This window comes from Pyxicephalus adspersus, chromosome 10, assembly GCF_032062135.1.
Source record: "Pyxicephalus adspersus chromosome 10, UCB_Pads_2.0, whole genome shotgun sequence".
Taxonomy (NCBI): Eukaryota; Metazoa; Chordata; class Amphibia; order Anura; family Pyxicephalidae; genus Pyxicephalus; species Pyxicephalus adspersus.
The window spans coordinates 6,928,239-6,949,797 of record NC_092867.1 but is presented as its reverse complement, the minus strand read 5'-3'; the positions used below and the strand labels follow the sequence as shown (position 1 = coordinate 6,949,797).

At 37.1% G+C, this 21,559-nt stretch overlaps 1 protein-coding gene and 1 long non-coding RNA gene across 4 annotated transcripts in view; one reads left to right on the top strand and one right to left on the bottom strand.

The window, feature by feature from the left end:
* Window positions 1–11,246, bottom strand: part of LOC140339578 (uncharacterized) — a 51,424-nt gene extending 40,178 nt beyond the window's left edge. For 2 of the 3 annotated variants that reach the window (XR_011922482.1, XR_011922481.1), the window contains exon 1: window positions 9,787–11,246. This is a non-coding gene — a long non-coding RNA (uncharacterized lncRNA). Of the gene's footprint in view, window positions 1–387; window positions 1,618–9,392; window positions 9,448–9,786 lie in introns of those variants that run through there. The other variant, XR_011922483.1, reaches the window with a different exon arrangement.
* A 238-nt stretch (window positions 11,247–11,484) lies between these two features.
* On the top strand, window positions 11,485–15,880 carry LOC140339583 (C-type lectin domain family 2 member B-like). Its single transcript, XM_072424346.1, has 5 exons — window positions 11,485–12,360; window positions 13,766–13,870; window positions 13,980–14,155; window positions 14,514–14,620; window positions 15,245–15,880. The coding sequence occupies exons 1-5, from the start codon at window positions 12,303–12,305 to the stop codon at window positions 15,363–15,365; spliced, it is 567 nt and encodes a 188-aa protein (XP_072280447.1). The 5' UTR covers window positions 11,485–12,302; the 3' UTR covers window positions 15,366–15,880.
* Window positions 15,881–21,559: the final 5,679 nt, after the last annotated feature.

The window sequence follows — 21,559 nt, the reverse complement described above, 5'->3', positions numbered from 1 at the left end:
CACAAGTGAAAAAGTAAAATGTTTTCTTTTTAGCAGATGAAAATCAAATTATAAATGAAAGAAGGAATAAACAAAAGGGTTAGAAAGCTGACAGGAGTTAAAGGTTTTAATTGGGACATATTAGCACAGGTTCCTCTGACCCTTCAGAAATGTAATAACATTATTATTTCCAGATACATTGCAAATAAAGAAGAACTAAACTAAAAAGAAAATCATCTTCACTTTTGCAGATCCCTCGACCCCTCCTGAGCTTTCCTTGATTGGGTCCGGCGCCACCCTGTTATCCGCCGGGTGCCGCCATCTTTTTTGTATTCTTGCTTCTTGCTTATGTCACCTGATCTTGCACTGAGCATGTGATCTTGCACTGAGCATTTTTTCCCCCGTTGAAGAAAAAGCTTCTTCTGTGCATGCCAATGTGCAGAAGGAGCAGCCAGAAGCCTCCTGGGATGCGTGATGTGAGTTTCCCGAGAGGCTCTGCACTGACTATTCTGCCATTATCACCGGCTATAAAGACAAAAGGGGTGGAAATTCACCTTTTTTTTATAATAAAAAGGGTTTTAACCCCCCCTAAAAAAAAAGAAATTTTACTTTACAGAAAAGTGTTGTCTTCCTTTTTATTTGAAGTAAAAAAAATTTAGTTTAGGTCCACTTTAACTTGAACAGTTATTTCATGATTTCATGATTAAAATACAAAAACAACCAAGAAACATGGGACTTTATAGGCAGTAATGAACGATGTCAATCATGAATAGAGATGAGCGAGAATGCCTCGAAGTTCCAATGGTTCTGCAAAATTTCGGCAAAATTTTGTGAAACCATTGGATATCACCATAGGAGGATTACCACGGTTGCATTCATAAATACAGCCATGGGAATCCTCCTGTCAGTGAGCGATGCCCAGGCACTACAGGTCAGAGTGAGGGCCCGGGAATCTCACTGAGAGGAGGATTATCGAGGCTGCATTTATGATTGCAACCGTGATAATCCTCCTCTCAGTGAGAGATCTGCCGTGGCCGCATTCACTCACTCACTGTTCTAAGTAGCGGAGTATTTTTTTTTTTAAATTTCAAATTTCAAATTCGATCTTGTTAGGGCAAATTTTACCCTGGCCGTCCTCGCCTAAAATTCGGTAAGCGAGAACGGCCGAATTTGCCGCAAGATCGAGTTATCGAGAATTAAATTCTCCCTCACTCATCCCTAATCATGAATACAAATTGGAACAATTTAATTAATAAAACATCACATGTTAAACAATAGTATTTAATAACTCGAATTTAAAAAGCACAGCATAAAAGCTTATCACCAAATAGGTATGTAACTCCAGTTTTATAGGGAACTCTAGTGGGTATATTGTTCTCTACGCATTTCGCAAAATCTCAGTCCGATTCTTCAGGAGATCTAGAGAACCCAAAAGTTACATTTGATACAATTTCACAAATGTTTTAAAAAAATTCTATTTACATTTTCAAATATTTTTACAACTGAAAATCAATATACACTTACATTTTGTTTGTTGTTCTCCTATGTATTACATGACAAACCCAAATTGTCTCAATGGCCACAGGCCAGGAAATGGTCAGAGACTGCAGCAGGGGTTGTCCAGAGACTGCAGACATTCTACAAGAGAAGGTCAGAGACAGAAAACGTATACAGGGATTGTGATACAATTATATATGCCTACGACAATCATTTGCTGAAATTATGCCATTATTAAGACATAAATAAGTCACACTCCATCTCTTACTAACACACCAATAGTGTACGAGATCATAACAACCAGACATAGGGCTCCTAATTGTAATTGGAGTGAAGATTATATAAATCAAAAGGGAGGTCTCTAAACCCAGCGCGTTTCACCTCTTGGGCTTCCTCAGGGGTATTAGGAAAACCATACCAGTACTATAAGATAAGCATATTACATAGTAATATAGTCTAATAGAAGGTGAAAGTTAAATTAAAAAATATATACTTTTATAAAAAATAAAAATAAAATATATACTTTTTAAAAAAAGAATGCCATTTATTATGATATAATATTATATAATGGAATTGTATGGTTGACATGAGTGTTAATACGTTGTAAATGTAATAAAGTTTGTGTTATTAGAAAAAAGTGTTATTTTTTAAAAGGGGTCGCAAGGTAATGAGAAAAGAACCGAGGTATGAGAAAGAAAGATATTTTAACTTGGTATGGTTGTCCTATAAATCTAATATTTTCATAGCTAGGTTAAATTATAAGTACAATAGAGTAATGGGTACAGTGGAATAATTGCCACTTACATGACATGAATAATAACAAAGAATAATAGCAACATAAAAGATAATAATATTCACAATATTTATACCACTAAAACAATAATATACCAATCATTACCATAAGGTAAAACATAATAATTACCACAATAATATTATTGTAACCTTCAGTTTGAAATATTACTATTATAAATAATGTTATCATAATAATAATATTTTACTTCTGTTAATATTATTGTATTGTATTATAATAGTAATAGTACTAATTTGTATGTAATTTTAATATTTAAAATATTCGAAACAACAAAATACATTATAATAATGATGAAGCTGCATAAATAAAGATTCATAATAAAGATATATAAAGATTAAATATCATTACTACTACATAGCATTACTACACTACATATAGCATTACTACTAATAATACTACAGCATAATAATAGTAAAAATGTTATTATATTTAATTTTATAATATATATATATATATATATATATATAAAATAAAAAATATCATATTTAAATAACAGCAAATAACAACAATAATGACAATATCACTACTATAATAGTTACGAATATACTACACCATAATAAAGATATTATATTAATTAATATTATTAATAATAATAATAATAATAATAATAAATATAAAAAAAATTTATAGAAAATAAAAAAAAATAATGTAAATGATGACAATATTAAATAATAATACTGTCAGGATATAAAATAATCCTGAAACTACCACCAACTTTTGCATTACCATACAGAAGGGACCAGTGTGATGTAATGAAAACCAATACACAAAAATAAACACACATGCACACACACGTTTTGAGCAATTGTGATGCTTTCTTATAGTGCCACATATGGGGAAGAACAATAAAAATATTCAAATTCAAATATTTAAACAATATTAATAATGATAATACCACAAGAATAATAATAAAAACTTTACCAAGTTTTTAAGAATAATATTTGGCTGATGATACAGAAGGACCTGTATGATGTCATAGAAAGTAATACATAAGAGTAACACGTTTCAAGCAATTGCAGCGTTCAACCCAGAAATTTTTTTAAGCTGGAAAGGAAGAAATTTTTGGTGGGTGAAAACCCCTGAATTGTGACCCAACTCATCAGTAACCACAAACAGCCGGGTGGATACTGAAAAGTGCCAGGGGGTGCGCCCAACTAAAAGAAGCCGGGGAGAACACTAAATTCTAATGTTTTCCTCTGCTGTCACATAATAATAATATGACTGCAATAATAGCAACAGCAATACTACCAATAATATTATTTGTACTACCACACAGAAGTACTTGTATGATGTCATGGAATGTAAAGCATTATTTCCAGCAGTTGCGTGGGTTCCCTAAATAGAACATTGCACTGTAAATAAACCTCTGACGTGATATGTTCATAAAGGTAAAAGTTCAGCTCTGCTTCTTATCAACTGATGTTTATTGTTTTATGTTTGCTCCTCTTTTATGCTGTGTGAAGAGCTCATTGATTGTTGCTGGATCATTTCTAGGGACAGTAGAATGAATGAGAGTCTTATAGACAGCATTGTTCATTCTATGGACAGGGAAGCATGAGTGGTAGGCACCCTGCTCAGAGAATAAAGATTTGTGCTCTCTTTATACTATGGGGATCACTAGTTTTTACCAGGTTATAAGTAATTGTCTCAAGCAACAAAGATTTAACAACATTTCTAAAAGCTCGGACTGCAAATGTATCCCTGATACAGATTTTCTGTTTACTTTCTGGTGTCAGCAGGACAGAAATTGAAGGTGAATCCCTAACAGTGCAGGAATAATCAACTTTAATTATGCACATTTTATTCCTATACTATACAACTAAAGATATATATGAAAAGAATAGGGCTGAGGAATTATCATATGGCATCCTGTATTGTTTATGTAGGCAAAAAAATACAACGCATGACTTAACCTTGTGATACGAGCCATGGTAAAGGGAATGATACGCTTACAAAAACTGAAAAGCCCAAGTTGTCATATGCTGATGGTCTCAAATCTCTCTGAATGATATCTGGAACAAAATAGAAAAAAGAAAGTGTATAGTGACTTTTGGGATACTATATATATATATATATATATATATATTACTTTGGCCCCATTGTATCTATTTATATATGGTGGATGCTGCTACATCCAAATATCCAATGCAGACTGAACTAAATTCGGGCTCCCCAGCAGCTCACTTCCAGGAATTATTAAAATGAAAGTGATATATCAGATTGTAGGCACTAAGGTGTTTTTTATATTTATTACTAAGCAAAAAATTCCCAACACATTGGCTAAGGATGACTAATCGGGGTCTCCACTTTTGGTCTTCTCACAGGTCACATGTTTTCTGTACAGTAATAAATGATAATAGTAATACGTGTGAAATGACAGAACATTTTCAATTCTTCTGGCTTCCGTGGTTTCAATCAGTGGAATCTGAAATAGGAATACTTCCTGTAGTTAGTTAGGGAAGTAAGTAAGTAAGGTGTTGTTTCCTTTACTGTGAGTAAAAGTTATACATTATTATGGGCTCTAGTTATTAAACAGGGAATTGGATATTCCCTCATGGGAATCTTCCAGGGCGGTGTGTCTTAATGGCGGGAATTGATTACTACCAGGGAATGTTTGAGGTAGTGTCATTCTCTGGTTTAAAGGTGGATCCCTATGAGTCACAGTACTATTTATTACTCATTGCTGTAACTGGGGATTGCCAGTTTGTAAGGATGAATACACAATGATCTTTAGGAGTTATTATTTATAGATTTTATTATTTATAGATGGTGATATTTATATTTATAGATGGTGATACTGATCGGATCAGTTGATCACCAATTGCACTAATCCTTAAATGAGATCTAAAGTCCTGGTCCTCACTTTAAGGATGTATGAAGAGCAACAAGCACATCATCATATATGAATGATTTATATATATAGTTGTGTGTTGCTTTGTGAAGTCCATGTTTGTAGTGTCTGTATATTAGAGAGCAGCAGAGTTCTGTAATATCAGGTACCTGTCTATAAGAAAACTCCATGTCCCATGATTCCTTACATAATAATGTTAACTCATGGATAAGGGTGTAACTTGGGGTGTGATCTCAGCTCTCAACAGGATGGCTACAAATGAAGACATTCTGGACAGAGCATGAATTGTAGCCACACACATTTCCACTATCTCTGGCTGAACACTAGAGGGCAATAGAGAAGCTGTATTGTCAGATTCCTGCCTATAATGAAAACTCCATGTGCCAGATTCCTTGTATTGTGTGTCATTGATAAGGATGTTACATTTGTAGTCTCAGCGGGCACGGGCATTGGAGATATGCAGCTCTCCGCAAAGAATTAACAGGACTTATTACTTTAGTGATACTTCAATCACCAAATAACACATGGTAGGTTGTTGTACCATATTAGTCTTACAGTAGTAGAGAAGCACAAAAGGAAATCAATTACACGTTTACTTTCCTTCTAGATAAGAAATTATGAAACTACTACAGGGGATTCCTAAACCTTTTGAAAACCTTTTTTAAACATTTTCCTTGCTGAGAGAGGGGAAGAAGCAATACAAGGAGCCAATCACATGCTGACAAGGATTATGATAATCGGAGAAGAAAGCAGGCAGATAGGCTTACGATTTATGATTCTGCTTTCACTGATCAGGCTGGAGTGGGTCCAGGACCACCTGAGCTCATAGTAATTGGGTTGAATGATGATGGCCATTAGACTGGAAACATCTTGTGATGGAAAGTCCTTTAGAGTGAAACAAAAGCTGCTTTTTTATCTTTGAGGTACCAAAGTCAATATCCTCCTCCAAACTAAAAAAAAAAATCTAGATGCCATTTTAATTCACCAGTCAGCCAACGCCTAGGTAGTGCCAATGTCAGGTAAGCAGAGATGGGGTGACGGGGTCAACCAAAGTCCTGAAACTTCTTTCCTGTTCAGTTTAAAGCAGATGCCGAACTTCTTTGAGTGACCCATCACTGCTCACCTGGCAAGGACACTACCTAATGGCTATCCAAAGCCGGGGTTCTCTCAGTTTCTAGAAAAGTAGTGTGCATTGGTGACATAAAGGTGTAGGGACTATTGGAGACAGTTTAGGATTAGGGGTGCGCCACTCTTGAACACAATGCTGTTTGGGGACTCAGAGTAATAAAACTCATAATGTAAATAAAAACAAGTTGGATTATTTGTAGTTGTTGGCCTCCTGATTTCCCTTATATGCTCCAGGATAACCTCCCCCTAGTATTAATTGTAAATAACAAAAATAAGAAGAGAGAAGAAAAAAAAGAGGAGTTTTTTTGGATTCATATATTGTGAATAACATAACATGAAGTATACATAGGTAAAAAGTTTTTGGGATGTGGACGTATTAACTATACAGTCGACATCTATGTATACCTGTACTATAAACGTCTTGTAACCCAACCTGTTTCAGGCTTCCTCAGGGGTAAGTGGAAGGTTTGGTCGCAATAAAGTTGATATAGATAAATTTCCTAAAGACAAAAGACTGTTGTGGTGCAGGGAAAGATTTATTCTGGATTAGGGGTTCAAAGAAAAACTTATTCTTTGAAGTTGTAGAGCATTATAGAAAAAAATCCTCAAAGAGACTTTTAAGGCTGCTGAAGATGCCTTTAGGTGTGGGAGCGATTCATCAGAACAGATCTTTCTCGAAGAACAGGCAGCCTGATCGGTTATTTTGCGACCACGTCTTCCATATACCCCGAGGAAGCCTGAAAGGTGAAACGCGTCAGCTTACAGGACCTTTATAGATATTAGTAGATGTCGACTGTAAGCTGATAAAGTTGATATGTCCATATCCTATGAATTTATAATGGGTCCTGGACAATAACTTCTTACCTATGTATATTTCATGTTTTATGAGTATATATATGAATTGTATTAAAACCCTTCTCTCTTCTCCTTATTTTTGGTATTTACCATGTAGGATTAGTTGGGAAATGGAGTCAAAGAGAGGATTGGGAGGATGTTAACCCCTGCCACCGTCCCAAAACCTATCTTCCCTACTATAAAAAGTTTGAGACATTTATGAATCATCCTAGTGAGGTCCATTTAAGCCCACGAGTTTGATCTTTGTAATATGACTGCACAGCACATGTTTCCAACTTCTTATATTTATCTCCACTTCCCTTGTGTGCAGTCAGCTTGTTATTTTAACCGCTTCCCACATTATTCCATTATTCCAGTCCCAGAATCATGTGGAGGAAACTCACATGAAACCATTGATAACGTCATGCTGTAACTCCTTATTCCTCTTCCTTATTTGTCCTTTTTTATCTTATCTGATCTTACACAGTCAAAGTTATATTAAAATAGAAGGTCCAAAAATGCTGGCTGGTCCACCACTTCCTTCCAAAGTCTGCCATATTTAATGGTAAAAAAAACAAAACCATAATGTTTAATGGGATCGAGCTTACTCCTGTCTTCCAACCACAACACCTAGATCAGTGTTTCTCAACCAGGGTTCCTCACAGTTTTCTAGGGGTTCCTTGAGCAATGGGCAATCTTTCCTTTTGCGTCACTTTAAGTGACACCAATGGTCTTTTTAGTTATCTCTAAGGGTGACATTCTTCCTAATAACCAGCAATGTAAGAGGCATTCTTTGCACAGACCACGGCACTAATGTACTGTGAGCTGTGGATATAGTAACTATAGCATGGGGTCCCTGAAGACCTGAAAGTTATTTCAAGGGTTCACCCAAAAGCTAGAGAAAGACCTACCTAGAGAGTATGACACAACCAGGATAGAGTTTTGTGGAAGACAAAGCAAACGTGAAGATTCTCCAGTCCATGCATGCATAAGGTCACCTCTAGCAAAACTGAAGATGTGGGGGAAGGTAAGTATGATCCCAGCTTTATCTATTACAGGTAACTCGTTATTCTCCAAAGGTAATTAGGAAAGGATGTTCTGACCCGGCCAGTGTAAGTTGTAGGAGGTCCAGTGAATCACGGGTGTTCTCTTACCCTAAATATCTATCCAACCTCAATATAAAGGCAATATAAAGGAAACAAACAAAATAAAAAAGACTTGATAGGTTACACCCATAATATTTTGTGTATTTATTCTTATTGATCTTTGCATTGTAAAGCGTTGCTTGGCTACAATTGTTCGCTATGTTTTGATATTTGTATGTAATAGGACAATAAGTATATTGTGATGTCAAAACCGGAAACCACATAGGGGAAGTTAGAGACAGAAATGTTTATACGTATTGTGGTTTCCATCGCACATAATTTGCTGTTAGAAACCTAAAAGAAAAAGTTTTGCTTTTATTATTTGTATATTGTTTACAAACGGTTGTCATATTCTCTCTACTGGAAACCTATTCCAAGTAAAAACAATAAAATATTATTTTGTAAGGATAGCTTTAAACTTTCTGTCAGTTAGTTTGAGTTCTTGTCCCTTGCCCTTCTCAACCTCCTCATTCTAATGGCATCCCATCCCATTTTTTTCACCTGGTGGGACAGAGAAAGAAGGGATTTGAAGGCTTGAAAATGTACTGATAATTATGTATTCACTAAAACAACCTTCATACATTCATTCAAATCAGTGCATCCATGGCCCATTATAAAGTCATGGGGTTTGGATGTCTGTACTATGCATATAGTTCCTACACAGAATATTCACAACCATGTCAGTATTTTAATGTTGTATTTACTGACGCGTTTCACATTTTGCTTGGCTTCTTCAGGGGTGATACTTTAACACAGGGTCTACATAATACATAAGTAGCATATATAAAAAAACATGTACATATGAACACTAAAATACCACATTAGTGTATAGTTTTAGAAGTACTATTCTAGAAAAGGTAAATGTACAAAAGCACATTAGAGTGCACAAAAAACTATTAGAGTGGTGGCGTGGACATGGCATGGTTAAATAAATCGAAGTGTGAACATATAAAAATATATGAAAGTATGGAGGTAAATCCTAACTATATAATAAATTATATGAAACATATAGAACAATAACTTGTTGTTAGATTTAAACAATTATTTTTCCTGTGTTAATTATTAATGATATATCTGCAAACTTTCAGTTGTATCCAAACTAATAGAAAAGTTTAGTATAAAAAATAGGGAAATAGACTTGACTTACTTTTGTGTGTTTCACATGAGTTTGGAAAAAATACGAATTAGCTTTTTAGCTGTGCCTGATAAGAGGTAAATTATATATGTTAAAAAAAATTAAAAAAGAGGTTAATAAAGAATTTAGTTGAATTGGTTAGATAAGTGTTGGGTTATTTGCAGGCTCTAGATGACAATAAAAATCCTAGAAAGAAGGTAGTAGAAGGTGCTTTGTTCATTCTTTAAGAGAATTCCATATAGGATTTGGATGAATGGAAAGAGAAAAAAATGGGGGTTAGGGGTAAACGTATATCCTGCCCCTGTTATAAAATCTGTGAGTAGAAGGATGAATAAATAACATACAGTAAATATAGTTTTGAACTAGTAAAAGGTCAGCCAAAAGAAAGAAACTAAATAGTTCTTACCCAGGAAAAATTCAGAGAGCAGTGGTGTACTTAGAGTTAACAGATGGTCTGTCTGTGACTCGTAGGGCGCGTGCACAGCAGGGAGGTGCCGTGCACGCAGTCCACCATTGCCCAGGGACAGGGAATCTGTCTTTTTTTTTATTTTCTCTTTCTCACTCATTATGGGTTTATTTCATTTGAATCTAAGACCAAAGAAGAAATGATAATTATCAAAGTGAAACTCTTTGATGTAATTAAATATAACAGTTAAAGAAAATACACAGTTAAAGTCATACTTACCTAAAAGATCATCTGAGAAACAAACAAATAAAATGAGAGCAGAGTGACTGTTGTAATGATCGAAACAATACTGAAGCGTACCGTTTGGTATACAACTTATGACTACACTGACGTCACGCTGCGCCTCTCTTGTTTTTCCATCTCTAGTACAGTTCGGGAATTTAGTGCAATATAAAGGCGAAGATTGTCATTCAGAATATAAGAATTTATTAGAATATAATTTTTGTTTTATTATAATTAAAACATAAAAATTGCAGATTATGTCCACATTTTCTAACTTTTCTCACAGACCACTGTTTGGCGACCACTGCTTTAAAGCCTCCTATCAGCTGCCATCGTAACAATGCGCTTTGTATATTGACCTGGGGTCAGGCATGTGTGAAATACTGTTATAGTGTTTAGAACTATATTCTGTTCTTACATATTCATTTAAATACTGTATTGTGTAAAAATAGTATAGGGTAATTATTACATAGTATTCTCCAGTCTTGGAAAGCTTTGATCAATCAGGTCCATTATTTCCGGATGACTGGGGCATTTCCTAATGACCATAGGGCAGCCCACCAGGTAATACCACCTGACCCTATATTTGCCTCAATGTTCATTTCCTGTCCTCCTATCTTTAAGCATATGCATTGACACCGTTACATTTTGGTCATTTTGTATTAAAATTTTGATACATTTTAATTGATTAGCACCCATCCTTGTGTTTTTATTAGTTATTTACCATATTTGCTGCCATAGAATAGTCAGAAAAAGGAAAAATATGCCTATATGTCTTTAAATTTCCTTTCCTTGATGACAGTAGAGTAGAGACGCTATCGCAGTAGAGGATCTCCTGTTCAGGGCCTAGCTATGAAATGTGGGGCAAAGAGTCAGGTGGCATCTATTTGGAATGTTGCACTGTGGGGTATTTGTAGGCACAACTACCCACTCATGCTGCCATGGAGTAAATTGTCCTACACATATATATGATGGATTTTCAAAAAGTTTCTGCACTTTTTTTTAACTCTGTTAGGAATTTCAAACAAGTTACATCACTCTTCTACATCAGCACAGTCACTTTCTATTTCTCCTAGTCACATGATACTTTTAGACATAGTTACATAATTAAAACAATATAAGTACATCCACTAGGGAAAACAACAAATTCCAGATATGGAACCCTATGGACATTAAGACATGACCATATCCTACTCTTCCCTCCTCACTGTTTCACAAATCATACTTTGTTACATAATATTCAAATAAAAAATGTGTAAAGTATTTCTAATGATTATCTCTCTTTATCTGTTGTGGGCTTAAATTTGGCCCAATGCCCCTTATCCCGTACAGCTGTCCCTAGTCTTATGACAACGTATGCTCTGTATAAATGAGATAAACCGGCTGTTTGTAATGTCCGAGACTAATTTTTGGCAATTCATGTTCTACGTTATGTTCGGAGAAGTTTATGGGTTGCTGTGATCTACGTAGGTTTTGCCTACATATTGTTCATATTGTTTTATCAGCTTCCAGAAGTCTGTACGTTGGTTTAGCAAAAGTATTTTGCTGTTGGATTATTGATGCCTTGGTTTTTTTTATTGAAAATCAGATGTGGATGTATTTTGCCTTATATTTTAGTGCCAAGGCTTCCACGCAATGGTTTAAAGAGACGTTTTGGATGCCCATCAGGGCCACTGATATACTATTACTTTTCATCTGTTTTAATGGTTATCAAAATTTGGTGTTGGAGCTTAGAGGGACGTAGAGTCATATGACAGTGTTCTGGTTTAGTGATTGGCTGACAGACAGCACCGCTTTATTGGAGGGGGTTTTATGCTCCTCCATGCCTTGAAGCACTGGGATACCTGGGTAGATACCACACTAGAGGTAACAGTGTGTCAGATATGCAGCTACTGACATTTGACAGTGTTTTTTTTAAATAAAGTATAACCTTTATTTAAAAAAATACAAAATTCCTTTATTATACCCCAAAACAGAGTTCATATATAGTGCAGACCCACTCTCCACTGTCTGGCGCAGTATGGGTCATTGTATACCCACTTATACCCCCCATATGAGTATTCAATGCGAAACTATAAAACTGAGGGTCAATAAGGCTAGAGATATGTGTTGTACTCCCAAGTGTCTATTCATATTGACATAGCCCAGGTAGAACTCCAATTGATTAATATGTGTTTTTTTTTTCCTTTTTACAGAGCATCCAGCTGACTAATAAAGACATTTTCACCTGTCCAATGAAAGACACTGCACTGGAAACGGGATTCGCTGGATATATCAGTCCTAAGGAAATTGGTAAGGACTATGAACAGAATTGTGTTGTTTGTCAAGGAAATTTAAAGCGTATGTGTAGACTGGGGTTTTATAGCTCAGGTGAATTCTGTAGTTCCACTTAAGATGAGGAATGTGGCCCTCTGTGTGTAGGCAGCATATTCTCTCCAACTGTCTGACACACCCCCTGCTTAGTCACAACTACTGTGCTCCAATCAGGAGTGAACCTAAGCTTTGCTGATTGGATCACAGAGATTGTGACTGTGCAAGGGGGCGTGTAGGAGCGCTGGAGTTAGACCGCTGCTTTTGCAGCCAAAGCCAAGGATGAGGAGTTGGGATAATACAGAAGTTATCCGAGTTTTGGGAGTGTGTTTAGGTTTACATGGGATTATCTCACCCATAATTTCCTCCAAAATGTATCATTAGTGTTAGATTGTTGAATGGAGACATGTATATCAATTCTTCATGTCTCATTGGTGGTTTATTTAATGCTGCTTGTATATAGTGAGCCATCTCTTCAGGTTAAATGGGGATGCCATGGTGTTTTGACCCTATTTCAGTTTTACATACCCAAACCAAAACAAAACCAGGACTCTCCTTTGTTGGTTAGTTTGACCTTGGTTAGTGTGTGTTAGTTGGCATATTCTCCCTTTATTCTCAAGGCAGGTATGGCACTAATGCATTGCGTCTCATACAAAAAGGCACAGACTCTTCTTTTTCTGCATTAGTATTACCTCTGAGTGTCATATGGGGGCAAATATGGATTCAGTCTTGTGGTTGTGGCAAAATTGGTCCTGGCAGTAACAATGAGTAGATCTACTGCTGTTGACAGATTTGTCCTTCAAAACACAAGTTTCAAGACCCAATGGAAATAAAGGAAAATGTTGGAAATCTATATCATAATAGAAACCATTGGAACTTCTTTCAGTAGGTGGCCCAGTAGAGAAAATTTATCAGTAACATCATGTGACATCAGCACGGGAAACTTACACTAGGAAAAATAGGTTTAGGTCCTTAAACTCCTTAGCATACTGGATAGGTTGTTGCCTAGCCCTCTTGCCATGCACCATTTGGGTCTAAAGTTTGAGTCTTGCCCAGGACTTTATCTACATAGGGGTTGCATGTTCTCCTTGTTTGTATGTAGTCTTCCTTCCACATAGGCTCCCCCCTAAAAAAATTGTCTGGAGACCAGTTAGGGTCACATGCCTAGCTCTCTATTACACAAGGTGCACTGTTTGGCTTTTGGACGAATGTCAACACCAAACTGGTGTTAGAATGCAAGTATGGTTTATAACTGGCTGTAAATGCTAAAGCTAAGAAATTCTGAGGGCTTAGGTCAATGAATAACTACGCGTTCCTCTTTCTACTAAAATGTCTTATTATTTTGGCAATTATTGGTTTTTCATACAATTATTATTTTTCTTTTCAGGAGCCAAGAAACTTGCCCAGGAGAGATTCCTATATATAACATTTCTGTTTGTTGTACTCAACATTTTATTTTTTGCTGCATTGTGGACAGTTTTTTCTGTCAGAGGTAAGTCAAATAAATCTTCATATGGGGGTATCATACAATGACATCGGTGGGTGGCTGAGCAAAGATTAAATCATCAGAACCAATGAAAATATTTTTTTTCCAATTTCAGAAAAATGTGATATTTGTCCAGAGATCACCATAGAAGCTCCATGTGAAGATGATTGGATCTGGTACAGAAAGAAATGTTATTACTTCTCCAAGCAACCCAATGAGTGGCAAGATAGCCAGAACTTCTGCATGTCCCACAATGCATCACTGGCATTGTTTGATTCCAAGGAGGAGCTGGTGAGTTAGATGATGTGGAATGTCTATGTGTTAATTCCAAAGCTTCTTCTTCTCCTTTGGCTTTCACCATAATTACCCTTTATGGAACCTTTATGAGACCCACACAAGACATTTAGTTCTCTTTCGATCATTTCTGTCATTCAATCGTGTATACTGGTTTGAATTGCCAAGATGAACCACTACCCTGGTTCCAAACTCACCTTGTCCAATAGTGCCTGTGACCAAGCTAAATCCCACTGTAGTTTGGCATTTAGTGTAGAGAATCCAAATAAATTGTGTCCCAGTGTTATACTCAGATAGCCTTCACTTGCCATAATTTGCCATCATTTATTTATTTATTTTACTATCTTATCACCAGGACTTTCTGCAACGATTTAAAGGCTCCTCAGATCACTGGATCGGTCTGAAGCGAGAAGATAATGGGAAGTTGTGGATGTGGACCAATGGGTCAATATTTAATAACATGTAAGTCTCGTTTCCAATTTTTTAAAAATGTTTTAAATTGGTAAATCTTTAAAACAAAATGTACGAATTTGTTCTAAAACCTTGATTACTGTGTATTATTTATCCTATAGTTATAAAGGCCATGCCACCTTTAGGACCATGGCCGCATAAATGCACATAAAATATTTGTAGGCATAATTTCTTATTTATATCACTAAAATATTTTAGAAGTATTGTAATGTAGTTATTGATCCTGAAATGATTACATTAAGAATCTATGTAAAATTTGGGCTTTTATCTGGCTCCAGCAAGTACATAGGATGGTAAAGGTGTACCTAATGGTCAATGTATGGAACCACTTTAGACTAGATTCAGGAGCCTAATGCCCCTTGCCCTGGACTAAATTGGTCATCCATACTATAGATTTGGCCATGGATCGCCATTTTTCTACCTATGGACATTATCATAGGACATGGTAAGTATGGTAAAATTAAAGTGTATCCTTGGCCAAAGGTATAGCTGGAGGTTTAACCTTTCCCACTCTATTCAAAACTAAAAAAAATATTTTATATTTTTCTTTTATTGGAATTTATAATATATTGAGTGTGGCATTGTCCTGACTAGCTTTGTCCAATCTCTCTCCAGGTTCCACATTGATGGAGTGTCTCCATGTGTCTTTCTGAATCGAGAGCGAGTCTCCAGCGCAGCCTGTTACTCAGATCGATATTGGATCTGCAACAAACCGGACCGACAAAATGAAAAATGAATATTGACAGGAAGCTTGGTGTGACTTAATGAAAAACTGGCTTATGGACTGAACCGGCTTATGGACCAGACTGTCTTCTTGTTCTTCCTAATGTCTGACATTGAGTGGTAAGGCTTCATTGGAGAATGCACTTACAAAAATTCAACATTTGTGAGCCAATTCTTGTCTCCATCTTGTGAAGAAACTACAAGTTCTGGTTGCGGTTTTGGACAGCTATCCTTTCCATGGTCAAGAAGACTTGGATCTTCAGCGGGCTGAAGGATTTCTATTTGCTGATTTTTTTACTTTTGCCTATTGAATAACCTCCATATTGGATTCTGGCACATTTAAAAAAAAGTTTGCTTGCACTATACATTGTTAAAAGCTCCTGAGCTTTGTAACTGACAGCCAACACTGGTTTGTCAACTTTTTTTTTACTGGAATAGTTACGCTTATCTTTGTATAATGTTTTATACTTCTGAATGGCTGGATCATTGGATATATTTTTATAAACATGTAATATTTATTGAGATTTGATTCTTTTGTATTTGTCCTTTATTATATATGAAAGTTACACATCAAAACTCATTTTTAGTTATTAAAAATACAAAAAAGTCTGTGTTTGTTGACATTGGGTAGGTAACAGCTCTGGCTTCTCTTATTTCCCATAGCCCCCCATTACATTAAATATAATATGGTCCACCATAAGCCAGTGACTGTTGATTCTTCACCTTGGTCCACAAGCCAAACATACACAGATATTTGCAGCTGCTTTTGGGATGGAAAGGAAACCTTGAACATTCCCACACTTGTTCTGTCCTTGTGAGCTACGCTGCACTGATGAGACCCAATAAGGTTGAAATATTTGCGTACTAAAAAGTTTAAAAAAAAGGCGGTCTAGTGCATGAGATACATTTCCATGATCATTTTAAAAGTTATCTTATATAGTTTCCAGGTAAAAAGTGTCTGGATAACACTCATTTTGTAGTTACATATTTATATGACAAAAAAAAGAGACCTTAAATTTAATTTCAAAAACTATATAAGTTCTTTCTTTGTATTTTTTATATAAAACCATGAAAAATGTTGATTATACATACAATATGGTGGCACGGTGCCTCAGGGGTTAGCACTCCGGTCTTTGCAGGGTTATGTCCCGGGTTTGATCCACCCAGGACATTATCTCCATGGAGTTTGCAGGTTCTCCCCGTGTCTGTGTGGGTTTCCTTCCACATCCCAAAAACATGCAGTGAGGTTAATTGGCTTCTCCCTAAAAATTGACCTCAGCTACATTATTGACATATGACTATGGTAGGGACATTAGATTGTGAGCTCCTTTGAGGGACAGCTAGTGACACAACTATGGACTTTGTACAGCACTGTGTAATATGATGGCGCTATATAAATACTGTGTAATAATAATATAAATACACACACAAATATAGCTTAGTAATACTTACTTTTTAAGAAACGTTAAATCCCATTGTAGATCATTCATCACAGGACACCAGTGGGAATACTTCATAGTCTTGATTAAAAGGAAGCATTACAACAGTTTTTCTCAACCAGGGGTCATAGAGAGGTTGCTGGGGTTCTTCAAACAATGAGCAATTTTTACCTCTCAGGATGACATTCTTCCCAATGGCCAATATATAGGAGGAATACTTCCCACTGACCACCGTGCTAATGTATTCTGTAATTATAGAAGGGGTTCCCTGAAGACCTGAAAGTGATTTCATGGGATTCCTCCATGTTAAGAAGGTCAAGAAACATTGTAGTAAAGGAATACTAAATTTAATATATTAAACAGTGAATGCTGTGATTGCACAGCTGATAGGGATGCTAAAAAATTCCTCCATGCAACAGTGTCAGATGTAAATGCGAATCACAGTACCTTCATGCTTCTCACAACTGCCAATATTGTTCAAACCTGAAAGAAGTAATGGTATTGATGATCCAGAAGGAGAAAATTATTGGACAGCATGAATGCTTATTAAATGCTTTCACATTAAATAAACTCTTGCTATCTCAGCAGCTCAGCTCAACATGACCTCCTTTCAGTTCCAGCGTACTAATGGTGACTTTCCATTGCTTATACTGCTAGTGGTGTCTCAGCTCTCCTTGCTGCCCCCTACCAGCAATGACTTACAGTTCAGCTCCCCATGACCTCCACATGACCCCAAACTGAGTAGCTCAACCCACCTCCACTCTTCTTGCAACAGTGACTCCAGTCTTTCTTACTTTTTCCTTCTAATAGTGACTCAGCATTTTACGTTAGGAGATCTGCACCACATTACCCCCGCCTCACCTCCTAGCAGTGACTCAGCAGCCCTACTTAGGGTAGACTAGTGTATCACAGTCAGCATTCTTGCAATGTTTCTCCACTAGTGCCGAGCCCCCTAGCGCTGCTGAGAATTTCCCCTACATCTGTTTTTTAAGTGCTGTTTTCAGTGCTTTTCCTGTCGTGCTCATTTGTTAACCAATTATTGCCCAGTCTGTGTCTCTAGTGTCACCTGTGTCTCCTGTCACTTCCTGTGTCTCCTGTGTTCCCCCTGTCTGTGGTGGTCCCGTGTCACCAAAGCCTATTTCATGGATTTCTAGTTTTTGACCCCTTGCTTGTCCCTGACCTTTCTTGCTTGCTGCCTGCCTAGATACCAGCCTTCCTTGACATTTCTTCTGCTTAGTAATTTGGTACCGAGTATATTTCTGCCCACCCTCACTGTTATTACAACAGTCTGCAAGCATCAGAAGAATTTGTTTGGATGTAATACAATAGAAGATAATAGCGTGATGCAAAACTGAGTTACTAAGAGATGAAAATAAACTTTAAACCACATCAGGAAGTGAAACACGTACGTTGTATGAAGCTATTATCAACGGTTTTCCTTACAAAAGAAGGATTCTATGAGGAAGGGAGGGGTGCAGGCGTTACCTCTCTATTTGTGTTAGAGATTTGCACATGGTGGGGGTAGGGTGTTAGGTCTATGTGTTGTGATCACGTGTAGTACCAAACCTAACATGAATGTTGCAGTTCTTCTTTTTGAATGTAAACCAAGGCACTAAGGCTATGTTAGGTATGTGGCGTTAATTAAATAATTAATCACTATTTAATGTACAGCGCTGCATAATATGTTGGCGCTATATAAATCCTGTTTAATAATAATAATAATAATAATAATAAAAGAAGGGTGTTGTACTGAATTTTTGTGGCACGTCAGGGTGAATTGTCAGCCCAATTATTTTAAATGACCTACCCTAATGAATTCATACAGTATTACCAAACTGCATGAATCTAAATGGGCCCTTTGTGTATTGGACAGTAGTGTGGGAACAGAGGTTGCGGAGCTCTCACAAATAGTCAGACCCCTTTATTTCAGATGGCCTGCAAGGGTCCTCCTCATGACCACTGTCTGGCCAAGGCAGCAGGGGAGGTCTTCTTCCATTGGTTTCCTCTTCCTGGCTCGGCATTAGATGAAGTCATCTGTCAGAGTTCAGCAAAGGAGGACAGTGATAGAAAAACTCCTCTGGCAGGGACAATTACAACAATGAGTGGTGATGACGTTACACCCATGGGTGAGCTATTGAGGGTTTGGGAGGATTGAATGAATGTGGGATTATGATAATGTAAAGATAGGACATAAAGGAGGTCCCTGATGTGAGGGGGTCCTCTGATATGATACTGAGCATATTATTATGGAATAAGGAATCTCTGATGTAAGGTGAAGTGTCTTGTGTAAAGTGGGCCCTGATGTGAAGAGGGGAGACTCTGACTTAAAAGGGGGAGCGCTGATGTAAAGAGATGTTCACATACAAAGCAGGGGGCTCCTGATGTAAAGATCTTGTTTTAATGGTTGAGGATTTGTCACCAAGACCATCAGTGGTGGATCAGAGTTGCCATGAATGGATGGGGGGTCCCAGGTTTAAATTTAGCATTGGAGCCATAGGCAAGTTGTTGTGCCACTAGCATTGAGATGGGTAAAGCAGAAACACAATAATCCACAACCAGTCTGACATACAAAAACATACAGATCTGCATTCTCCAATATGTCACTCGAAACATCACTCCAATCAAACATAGGAAAATTAAAATAGCAAAGCCAGCCTCTCACCTGCAATCCAGAGATTTCCCCTGTAGTACTTTATTATGCCACTAGATGTTCTCAGTTTATTGTCAAGCATCATTCAACTCACCCTGTAACTGGACAGTAAAAAGAAAAGCAGGACAGTCTCTCTCTTCTGCAAGCTTATTGGTAGAACATGAATGAATTGGTTTGTGCTGCTTCTTGCTTTTACATTCCATCTCTGCTGTAGTGGGACTTTAGAAGCAATTATCAGGTCATATTTATTTAACTTACTTACACTTGTAAAAAAATGTAATTATTTATTATATGATTACAGATCCGTATTGACTCATGTCTTTTATATCTTCCAGTGCATTTAGTTTCCAGGAGTTCAATGTTAAATTTTAGATCCCCTAGTTTATTTCTATTTGGTCTTTCTAAGTGTAAGCCCCACCCAAAGCTTACACTGTTGGCATTACAAATCTGTTCAAAGTTATAAAAAAAAAAAAAAAAAAAAAAAAAAAAAACTCATCATGCATGATACATTGTAATACATTGCATTGGCTACAATGGGGAGTGTCCCACTGCCCTCTAGTGGTAGGACAGTGGAATGAGACTAAAAAGGCTTTTTTGAGTATCATAAGTAACATAACTTTTACAGCTTTTACTATTACCCAAACCTATCCTTCTATGCAACTTCTCTAGTCCCTTTCCAAATAGAATCTAATGCCTAATAAAGAGCAGCAAAATGAGCAAATGGGGGTCCACTGCTGCATTGTCCAGAACCATCAAAGTAACAAACCAAAATTTGCTACAAAAACAACAAATTAAAGCTAAATTGCGGGTAAAAGGTAAATGTTACACCCACAAGTTTTTTTTTTTTGCATTTTGCAGAGAAGAGTCGGCTGCACTAAAGTACTTCACCCAATTTATGGCTGTACTTTTTTCTTTCATAGGTGGTAAGATTCTGAGGCAGCCTGGGTAGAACCCCCAGTGGAGGGGGAGAGAAGTTGGTCCCTGCAAAGTGGCGGAGCTACAGACCTATGGGTCTGAGTTTGACCTGTCTTCTTAAATTTTTCACCTCATCTATTTCCAGCACAGCAAAGACCCCTTGGTGACAGGTGCTGAGCCCCCTCAGTATCTCCCTTAGTGATGAACACCTCTATTTGCAGAGCTTCCTCAGGGCAAACCTCCAAAATCACAGACCCTTTACAGAGACAGACACTACAGCGAAAGATTACTCCCCTGTGAAGACCCCCAAAGTGAAAATCTCCCATTCTGGGACAGATCTTTTTGAGTGACAGACCCCCCAGTGACTAACCCCATCTGTAAATAACCCCCTCATTGCAGACCCCATAAAGTCACAGACACCAGTGACAGACCCCCCTTCTCAGTGCAGTCTGCCCCTTACTCCCCAGTGCAGACCCTCCCCCTTCAGTGACAAACTACCCTTTTTAAAGAGAAACTATATTCAAATCTGCGAAAAAATCCCAGAGCAGAACAACTCCTCTGGGGGTGTCCAGTATCTGGTCCCACGTCATCCCGGCTTCCATCCTGGAGCCTGCACTTTGGGTGCTGCCATCTTCTTCTTCCTGTTCCAAGAGGCAAAATAGGTTGATGTAGGATGAAAAATAAAAATTTGACGATCTCACTGTGCATGCGTGAAATCTGCAAATTTTTCTCTTTGTACAAAAAGGCTCCTTTTTCTCACCCACGCATCTGAGGAATGAGCAGAAGGAGGGCCCAGGAGCCTCCTGGTGTGCTTGAAGTAGGTATCCCGGGAGGCTTTGCGTTCCCATTTATTTTTGACCACATAGCCGATCGAGAATTAGGGGGTGGTGTTTTTTTTTAAAAAAAGGGTGTTGCACCTAAAAAAAAACAAAAAACAGAATTTTTACTTTGCATAAAAGAGTTGTCTACCCTTTTATGTAAAGTGAAAAATCTGAGTTTAGGTACGCTTTAAGCCTTCCCACTTTTTGCAGATTTCCCTCAGTGCAGAGCCCCCAATTCACAGACCCCTCCACAGATACAGACCCCATGGAATACTATATATAAAAATAAAATAACAATACAATGTTCCACCAATCATGCACTTCAGAAGTTATAACATTTTTGTAAAACACGCCATCAATATCCTCAGAATAAGTAAATCCT

What these genes read in the sequence shown, in the direction of transcription:
- LOC140339583 (XM_072424346.1), top strand. Translation starts at nt 12,303, where the DNA reads ATGAAAGACACTGCACTGGAAACGGGATTCGCTGGATATATCAGTCCT. An exon ending in TATCAGTCCTAAGGAAATTG is followed by an intron (nt 12,361 to 13,765) that starts GTAAGGACTATG and finishes TTTTCTTTTCAG; the next exon opens with GAGCCAAGAAACTTGCCCAG. An exon ending in TTGATTCCAAGGAGGAGCTG is followed by an intron (nt 14,156 to 14,513) that starts GTGAGTTAGATG and finishes TCTTATCACCAG; the next exon opens with GACTTTCTGCAACGATTTAA.